The sequence below is a fragment of the Diospyros lotus genome, chromosome 9, assembly GCF_014633365.1.
Source record: "Diospyros lotus cultivar Yz01 chromosome 9, ASM1463336v1, whole genome shotgun sequence".
NCBI lineage: Eukaryota > Viridiplantae > Streptophyta > Magnoliopsida > Ericales > Ebenaceae > Diospyros > Diospyros lotus.
The window spans coordinates 4,324,211-4,334,336 of record NC_068346.1 but is presented as its reverse complement, the minus strand read 5'-3'; the positions used below and the strand labels follow the sequence as shown (position 1 = coordinate 4,334,336).

Sequence of the window (10,126 nt, the reverse complement as noted above, 5' to 3'; positions counted from 1 at the left end):
ATTAAATTACTTAAATCGAATTGACTGATTTTTTTTTAACACCGAATCTAAATTTAAAAAAAAAAAATCAGTTTATTAGGTTTGAGCAATTTACTCTATTCAATTATACATTTAACTCACAGACATAATTAAAAAAATATGAAATGAATACAAATTATATTATAGTTGAAAAGGTAAATACATTGTTAGTTATAATTATTAAAAAATAACTATAATTATAATTATAAGTGTAATTGTAATCAAGGTAATTATAATTGATTTATAATATTTAATTTTTATATATAAAATAGTATTAATTTATAAATTATTATTTAAATATATATTTATAAAATATTTTTAAATTATAATTTATTTACCATATTAAATAATAAATAAAATTATGACATTAAAATATATTATAGTAATATTTATCAAAAAAAATTCATATAAGGCGGTGAGGTAATTTTTTTATTTTTTTTTTTGTGGGGGCGGGGTGGGGGCTACGGATCAAAGGCCATTGAATCAACTTTTCCTATGGATTTCTGTAATTTTCATGATAACCTTCAACCCTTTTTTCACTTTAAGTTTTTAGTGTTATTATCTTAAAATGTAAATTACACGTGCATTATAAATATGTAAAGAAAATAAAAGATAAATAATTAAATAAAATTTAAGTAATATTAATTAAAAAATAAAAAAATATTAAACAAGTTACTATAATCAGTATTATATTATATGTTCACACGTCAGTGTCATTCTTCTAAACTTGTCACTAGATTCTATCTCCCTTGTTTTCATAAATTCATCACATTTATTATCTTAAACTTGTCACTAGATTCTATCTCCCTTGTTTCCATAAATTCATCATATCTATTATCTTTAACTATTATCGTTACATAATTAAAATTCTAAACCTCACAAAAAAGTCAAAATTAATTTAATTATAAAAGATGATGTATAAAAATTTAATCTTATATGTATAAATTAATCTGAAGTATTAAAATGATGAAGGGGTGAGGTAATTTTATTTTTTTTGGGAGGGGTAGGGGGATCGGATCAAAAGCCATTGAATCAACTTTTCCTATGGATTTCTGTAATTTTCATCATAACCTTCAACCCCTTTTTCACTTTAAGTTTTTAGTGTTATTATGTAAAGAAAATAAAAGATAAATAATTAAATAAAATTTAAGTAATATTAATTAAAAAATAAAAAATATATTAAACACGTTACTATAATTAGTATTATATTATATGTTCACATGTCAGTGTCATTTTTCTGAACTTGTCACTAGATTCTATCTCACTTGTTTTCATAAATTCATCACATCAATTATCTCTGACTAGTATCGTTACATAATTAAAATTCTAAGCCTCACAAAAAAGTCAAAATTAATTTAATTATAAAAGATGAAGTATAAAAATTTAATCTTATATGTATAAATTAATCTGAAGTATTAAAATGATGTAGGCTTACTCATCACCATTAATTGAGCCCATAACTCTTTATCATCGAAAAAAGACTTTTAATTGAGGATAAATGACTCATTATTTTTTTAGGTAATAACTCGTTTGGCTGTAATTTTATTTTTATTTATTAGTGTTTGCTTTAAAATTTGCATAAATAAATTTTTTTTTTTGTTTACGAAATTTAAAAACTAAAAACAAAACTACAGTGAAACGGGTCACAAGCGAGTCAGTAAAATATCATGAGATTGTAAAATTAATATGAAATTCTAAACGTTTCAAAGAATCCCTAACAAAGAGTTACTAGATATTTGTTATTAAAAATAGGATTTGATGCAAGAGTTGAAAAAAATTATTTTGTGCATTTGAGACATGATAAACAAAAGTAGTGTCCCAATCAAATCACGTACTGTCACACCCATATTCATGATAAGATTAATCTCATAAACAGCAATTCTTGCCTACAAATTAGCAACATTTCTCAGCACACTGAATTGGCACACCACAGTTCAATCACACGCTGGCTGCTGCTGAACAAACTTCTAACCATGGGGTGCATCAAAATTACAAGCAAAAACCAGCAAAACAGCATTACATGAGACTTTACAATGCAGGTGTCAGAAGGCAGTCAAAAGAAATTGGGCAGCATCTCCAGTTTATAGTTGCCAGTCTATGGGATCCTTTCCCACTTGCTCCAAGAACTTGTTTGTGAGAGAAAAATGCCTGTTCAGAGATACAATTTGGGGACAATTACTTTAACGTAGAACAGAAAAAAATGTACATGGCTTATACCTTGATCTTGATGGACAAACAATTAATCGGATGGTGTCTTTAGTCAACAGTTACTTTAATCAAAAGGAGTTGAGTAACGGTGAACTGACAATAAACAACTCAAGGGCATGGAATGGAATCCTCATCTGTTTGGTAATGTGGGATAAACAACATCCTAAAAGCATGGAAACTACATCCTTGCCTATATGCAAGGGGCTTACAGAGAACATAGTAGAGCTGCTCTTGACCAAGGGAATCTCCACCAACTATCTTTTGCCAAGACAACAAAATGAAAATCATTGCCGATCCCAAATAATTAAATTGAGGAGATTATCATTAGCTGTTCTTGTTTTTACGCAATCCAATAGGTAATCCAAGGGAACAGGATACACAATATCAGCTTTGTATGGAACGGGCTTTGGAAGAAAGCCTCTCCTAAATTTGCTCTTCTTTTTGGCTGCCTAGTATCCTTACTTAACTTTTGAGGGGAAAGAGGAAGAGAATCTTGGATTGGTGCTATATGGGCCAACACTGTGGAAGCAGTCAATGATTTCCCCTTGCATTGCCCGGTTGCTAGAAATATATGAAGTTTGATGTACTTTAAGTATGATGTACTTTTTGTTTGGGATGGGAATGGATCATACACTCTTCAAATGCCACTTTAATGGTTTGCCAGATCATGATAAAATAGCCAACTACAAAGACAGACTTGAAGTGCATAGGGTTCCACCCCATTATATGGCACCACATTTAGCCTATTGGTTACTTGTCAAAAAAGATGGTTAAACCTTTATTCCCTGTATGTCACTTGAAAAATTTATTGCAGAAAGTTAATCAGTCACTGAGGAATGAACAAACCTGCACCCAAAGAAGCCTCTGTTAGCTGATAAACCAGAAGGATGAGCTGCTTTAAGGATATGGTGCTTTGTCTCATCAATCAACCTGCATAACATCTATAGTTTTAAGCATCGAAACAAAATCTCAAATCTTCCATGATAACTGCTTATTGAAATTTCCAGAATTTCATTATCCCTGTTTCCTCACTAGTTTAAAGGTGTTCATAAATAAAAGTCTAGTATTATTGAAAGAGCATTTCAAAGGCCACAGGACAAAAAAAAGGGGATTGGTTGGATCCTGATTGACCATCTTCTGAAGTTAAAAAGCTGCTGTTTAGAGTCATGAAAAGTTATAAAGGCTGGGCTGCTTTCTGAAAGAGACACAGCATGAAACCAATATTCAAGGGCTTCTAGATGGAAAAGATTGTGGATTGGCTTGATTTCTTTTGTTTGAGAGGCAAGTTAATCAGACTCAAGCTCTGAGTGTCCTTCAAGCTGGAATGCAGCCTAAGCTGGGGGTGCCCCCTTGGTAGAGTTTGCTTGACTTTCAGCAATTGGTTGTTGCAGGTTTCCAGACAGAAAATTTTCAAGGTTTTTTTGTTTCCAAATGGCCAAAGCATTGGAAGATGACTTAGAATGGATAGTTAAAGGAAGACTTGAGACTGAACTGTAGGGTAGGAGAAAGAACATAAAAGCCCCCAACCTAAATCTCAACATATGATTTACAAATTTGTGCCAGATTATATAAACTATAAAGTTAGACTCATTTGTCCTAATGGTTTAATATCTAAAAAACTAACACTAGAAAAAATCACAAGGTGGCCCGATTATGCTTTAAAAAGGTCACTGAAAATATATCCACGTTCTTCCCACCAAATTTGAGTAGTATGATTAGACAACATCAATGAATAACATCATCAAATGTATTTGAAGACAGGGAGAGAGAGGGAGGAGGGGGAATAAATCATAACTGCATTGATCATATTTGGACTTGCCACAACCCAAAACTCACAATGCGAGCTTACCTGGATTTTGCTTGAGCATAGTTTCCCCAAAGAAGAAAGACAACGCCCTTTTTCTTCTGTGAAATTGTTTTGATAACAGCATCAGTGAATTGCTCCCACCCTTTCTTTGCATGAGAATTTGCCTGATGCTGCCTAACTGGAGGAAGAAAATAAATAGCAAAAAGAAGAGACATATTTGAAAACCAGGCAGGAAAAAACATTGATTATAGCCTAAAATGAATAAGAAACAAATAAAAAGAATATATTTTCAAAATAAATCCATAATTCTATCATCATGGGAGCAGCTTCAGTAGTGAGTGCTTCACAAAATAAAAAGAATGAAATATATAACTGAGACTAAGGTATGTTCTGAAATGAGGAATCTTACCAGTAAGAACAGCGTTTAGAAGTAGAACACCCTACAATGCAGCATATTGTTGTCAGGTCACATTCACACACTCATATGTACACTTGGGGGCTCCGTGTGTGTGTGTGAAAGGGGAGAAAATGTCAACAGTAATAATTAGAAAGGACGCAATAAATACAGAGAAAACACGCACAACAACATTACTAGATGCAATTTTTACCTGGATAGCCCATCTTTCCAGATTTCCATGAGGTGGAATTGAACAGCATAAATCTTGCTGAAGCTCTTTATATATGTTTAACAGACTTGAAGGAAGCTTCACACCTTCGGGCACGGAAAAACAAAGGCCCATTGCTTGACCAGGTCCATGATATGGATCCTGCCGAGAGAAATTCTTAAGCATGTGAAGTCTGAAGAAAGTAGATAAAAGAAATAGCATCATATTTAATTGAGACGGAAATATTTTCATGTTTTCAACAGAATGGTAACAAATTGTTTTGAATTAGTTAATCCTGATCTAATGAAGGTCATTCGAGTAGCCAAGGCTCCACCACAGCAAGCTCTAGTGAGAATCATGCAATAAGTATGTTTTTATGCCTGTCTTTCACATCCATGTTGCTCTTTTGGATCACAAGTCCCACTTGGATTGTTAATATTTGATTTCCAAATAACAAAGACACCTTAAGTATACTAATAGCAAAGATCTACCAGGGATTGGAAATTTGTCTGGGCATTGGCTACATATGTTTCTTTCTCAATATTATGGAAGAACAAAAACAGTGCGTGGCCAAGAAAATAGTTGAGTATACCTGGCCAATGATGACAGCCTTTACCCTATCAAATGGGGTGGTATTAAAGGCATTAAATATCAAGTGAAGCGGCGGGTAGATTGGCACACCGCTGCCTCCACATATTTCACTTTCAAGAAGCTTGAAGAGCTCTTTCACATATGGCTTCTGCAGCTCCCCAGGGAGGGCTTCCAACCAAGTCTCCTCCACCAGGAGTTGTTCCAATTTCACAATACCCTTCCCCTCTGCAGATTTCAACCTCATCACTATCAAATATAAAAAAAAAAAAAAAAATTGAATAACATCTTCCCATCAAATGGAGGAAAATCCACAAGAATCTACACTATTATACAAGCAAACACTAGATTTGGTGTTCAAAGCCTTGTCAGGTTTTTGATTTTCAAAGATGCCCAGTATATATTTTACTTTAAAAAAAAAAGACACAGACACACATAACAAGCAAATAAGCTATTTCTTGGCTTTAACCTATAATCTCCAAGTCACAAGAAAGCAAAAGCAACTTTACCCTAACACCATGACCCATCTTTATTTAAAATTTGCCTGAGCAAACAAAAATTAAATTGCAAGCATAGAGTGCCACCCCTTAAAGGTGAACTTCGTTTGAAATTTTTTATTTTTACTTACATATCCATAACAGAAACCAACACCAACCCCCCCCCAAAAAAAAAAAAAAAATCAATACAATATTAATTCAACGGTACTCTTTAGATTTATACATATTTATGTAGATTTCTTAAACGACCATATAATTTGCAAAAATATGTGATGCACAACGTAATTTAATGAAATCTCAGGGATGCCTAATGCAATTTACTAAAAAACATCATCGCCATGTCATCTGTGCAAGAACGTTGGCAATTCCACGTTTCGCCTGACTGCACGAGGGGAACCAAAAAACGATACCTGAATTGGACTTGGAGACTGCATCGAGACAGATTCTAATATTTCTTTTGGATTGTGCGTGAAACTGGTTGAGCTCCATCCTCCTTTTCTGTTCCACGGTGAGATCGACGGTGGAAATCTTGGACTTGCCGGCATCGTTTGCCGATTTGCAGACGGCCGAGAAAGCGGCCGCGGGGGCGGTATTGATCGGCCTGGGAAGCGGAAGCGACGTCTTGGAGGGGGATGAAGGGTCCTTCTTTGGGCGCTTCGACGCGGGTTGGAAGAAGTCCGTTAGGGTTTTGGAGGTGGCCATTGATTTCATCGGAATAATCGTAGAAATCGACAGAGTGAGAGCGCGAATAATCGAACGAATAAGAAATGGATGTCACTCCGTCTCTGTATTCTGCTTATTAAGGAAGCAATTGGCGGGAAAGTATTGCGGGGCGGGTCCTGAGTCCTGGGGATGGACCCGAAATACGAGGTGCTCTGAAGGGATTCATTATTTTACAATTTTTCATTTTCTTTTAAAAGAATTAGGAGGTATTACCCAAAATAAATTATATATTAAATAAAAATGCTACTTAAATACTCGCAAATGATATTTTTATACTAATATGTTATATTATATGAATAATTAATATAAATATATAATGCACTAATATAAAATGTCAACATTTCGTTACAATATTATTTTTTATTGAAATGATTATTTTTATTTAAGATATATTTTTTAAAAGTTAATTAGAGACAAATATTGAGCCAGTTAATAAATGTTAATATTAAAATAATTAAATATATATTAAAAATTGAATCAAATTGATTGAACAAATATTAAAACTAAATAAATCAAAAATTAAAAAAACCAAATAAATATAAACTGACTAAAAAACCCTAAAAAATGATAAAACTTAACAAAAATAACTAAAATGTTGGTAAAAAATTGTGTCATTTGACAATTTTAATTAGTTTGGCTATTTTTTTTTAATATGAAAATTAAATCAAACCAAAATAATTAAAGTGTCAAATTTAAAAATCTAATCAAATTGACTCTTAATTTAAATCAAATCGAATTGACAAATTTGATCAATTATATTCAATTATTTATGTTAAGCATAGTTTTTGCTTGCCCTTTTAAGTTAGCTTGGTCTAGGATGACTATTTTAAGAGTAAAGTCACATTATACAAAAAATAAAATAATATTTTTAATAATTTAAATGTATTATTTGGCCTTATTAAAATTGTTACATGATTGATGACAAAAATTCTACTAAAATTTATTTAGATTATGAAAATATATAGCCAACAATTTAAAAAAAAAAAAACCTCTATAGCAACTCCATATATAAAAAAAAATAATAATACTATCAAATATCAATTAATCGTATATTTTTAATAGATGAATTGTCACTTTATGAGACACATTTATTTGTTGGTATTTTGTTCAAATTTGACAAATAAATAGTCATATCTCTTAAAAGTTATACATTATTTGGTGATCATTTAAAAATATATAAACAGTAAATCGCGTCTTTTCAAATTATTACACCTTTTAATCAATTACCATCAATAACTTAATGCGCAAATTGTAGATAATTTTTTTTTTCAAATATAACATATTATTATTTAATTTCGCTTATTCTTCTATTGTTTAGTAATATAAATTATCAAATATGTTATATGAAACTTATTAAGATTAATAAATGTACGGTACAGGTAGTCACGTACCTTAATTATGTACTCTTATTTAAAAAAAAAACATTAAAATATATTATTTACCTCATATTAAGTGTTCAAACTCAATAATAGCACGTATAATTCAACAATAAACTCAAAACCAAATGAATCACCAATTCTCTACGTTTAACCACGAAAAATAATCAAATGAACATGATTAATTATCGAATCGTGTAATATTTTAATTTTGAAAAATGAAGAATCATTTTACCCCTTTGCATGCCTTGCCAATGGGTTGGTCATTAATTCACTTTGTTACAATTAGATTCATATTTCTAGCAAAACTTTATTAGGTTCTATATTTTGTATTATTTGTTTTGGAAGCTCATACATTATTATATTAACAAGCATGACGAACATAACAATTATATGTTTATTGATTGATAATAATATTGTTTATTTCTTGTAACATTTCATATGATAAATTAATTTGTTGATTATTTTATTATATATTTGCCTCGTTAAATATGAGTTTATTATATTTTTTCAAATACATTGAATCTAATACATCAACACAATTGATGAATCAATTGTCGCATTTTTTAAATTGATTATCTGCTTTAATTTTACGTAATAATGTATATGTTACATCTAACAAAATATATATGGTCATTTTTAAATACATGTGATATTCATAAGTTCCTTAATAATAAAATTTGCACAAAATATGAAAATTCTCTTATTGCTTACGTATAATATGGGAAAACTCGGGGACATAAAAGGTAAATAACAAAACATACAGGCTAAGAAACACATATTTCATATATTTGGTTCGGTTCTAACAAGTTTAATTAGGTTATATTAAGAGCATATTTGTAAGACTTATAAGTATTTATATTCCAATTAACAAGGCTTTGTCATTTTTATTATTTAGCTATAGTCGTATTCTTATACTATAGCTAATTTTATATTTGTCAACATAATTTAAACAAAAAGATAGTATGACTTGTGATAATTATAATAATTGATAAAGTTTTATGCATTTAGATAAGATTAGAAGTTCAGTACATCAATAGAATAACAAAAATGATATTATGGTATGTTTTATTTTTATTCGATGTTTCTTATACGAATAATTATATAGTGTTATGAATTTATTTTATAGTATAATTATTTATCAACTTTGTTCTTTATTGATTTATGATTTAGATTTTTGCATTAAAATCCACGTTTGATGGGTATTAATAAGCATCTGACAAGCATTCAAATCCATTTATTCACGAATTCCAACATTAGTTTGATAAAATGATTTCAACACTTGTATGGTTAATGCTTAATTGTTTATTCTTTAATTTGTCTTAAGATATCAATATAGACATTATAAAAGTTGTTGAAATAATCCCAGGACATAACTTTGTTGGCAAATGAAGTACACTATAGGGTGTTGCTATTTGGGTTATTAGGTTAAGTATTCGAACCTTGTCCAAGGATAAAGCTTAGTATTCAGAGCGATTTTGAAAGTTGAAAATTGCTCGCTGCCCTTATGTTTGTGGTGGGGTTAGGGATCAAACTGCTGCTGAGTTATCTGATTTACATCTCTTACTAATATTGTGGGGCCGAACAGCCAGGGATACTCGTGATGATGCGTTAACAAAAAAAAATTTATTAAAATAATTATTTTATAAAAAAGTCAATAACCATTAATTTACGAAAATAATATATTTGTAAGAAACCTAGTAAATATATGATTAAGCAGAGGTATCTTTCAATGCCAATTACTCCAAATTCGCATACAGACTAGGATTTCACAATTATGTTAATTATTTTATGGTGCTCCCGAGCAAGATCCCAGAAAATTGGGGGCAAAAAAGCAATATCGTAAACCCTTGGGGAATATATATCACCCAGAATGTGACACAGCGATGATGATTATTCAGGGTGGAGCTGAGCTGGAAGCAGTCTCACATCGGGCGTATTTTGACGGAAAAGCAAAAGCGTTCTGCAAAACCGGGGCGCCCGACTGTGTGGCCTTCTCGCACTCTCAGGGGAACTCTCCCTCTCCGTTCACCGGAGGTTCTTCCTCCGATCAGCCGTCAATTGGTCTCCGACAGGGAGATTGAGGAGGAAGAGCAATGTCTCGGCAGGCGGCGTCTTCAGCGTTCCACAAATCGAAGACCTTAGACAACAAATACGTATGAATTATCATTATTCTCTCTCTGTCTAGGGCTTTTGATCTCTCTAGTTCTTTAGGGTTGTGATCACCTCTGTTTTCCACGAAAAAGCGGTGGAAAATGGAAAATAACCGATGAAATTATAGAAAAAAGGTTTACCTAGTCTATG

At 31.4% G+C, this 10,126-nt stretch overlaps 2 protein-coding genes across 10 annotated transcripts in view; one reads left to right on the top strand and one right to left on the bottom strand.

The window, feature by feature from the left end:
- Positions 1–1,818: 1,818 nt before the first annotated feature.
- The window catches only part of LOC127809154 (uracil-DNA glycosylase, mitochondrial), a 36,349-nt gene continuing 28,041 nt past the window's right edge, over positions 1,819–10,126 (bottom strand). The window contains exons 1-7 of one of the 3 annotated variants that reach the window (XM_052347874.1): positions 6,134–6,582; positions 5,231–5,475; positions 4,642–4,800; positions 4,443–4,473; positions 4,076–4,211; positions 3,073–3,156; positions 1,819–2,166 (exon numbers count right to left, since the gene is read on the bottom strand). In XM_052347874.1, coding sequence (XP_052203834.1) covers positions 2,100–2,166; positions 3,073–3,156; positions 4,076–4,211; positions 4,443–4,473; positions 4,642–4,800; positions 5,231–5,475; positions 6,134–6,434 — 1,023 coding nt within the window. In that variant the 5' untranslated portion in view covers positions 6,435–6,582 and the 3' untranslated portion in view covers positions 1,819–2,099. Of the gene's footprint in view, positions 2,167–3,072; positions 3,157–4,075; positions 4,212–4,442; positions 4,474–4,641; positions 4,801–5,230; positions 5,476–6,133; positions 6,583–10,126 lie in introns of those variants that run through there. The other 2 variants (XM_052347876.1, XM_052347877.1) reach the window with 2 other exon arrangements.
- LOC127809152 (MAP3K epsilon protein kinase 1-like) overlaps positions 9,724–10,126 on the top strand; it is a 100,606-nt gene continuing 100,203 nt past the window's right edge. For all 7 annotated transcript variants that reach the window (XM_052347872.1, XM_052347865.1, XM_052347867.1 and 4 more), the window contains exon 1: positions 9,724–9,978. In XM_052347872.1, coding sequence (XP_052203832.1) covers positions 9,919–9,978 — 60 coding nt within the window. In that variant the 5' untranslated portion in view covers positions 9,724–9,918. The remainder of the gene's footprint in view (positions 9,979–10,126) is intronic.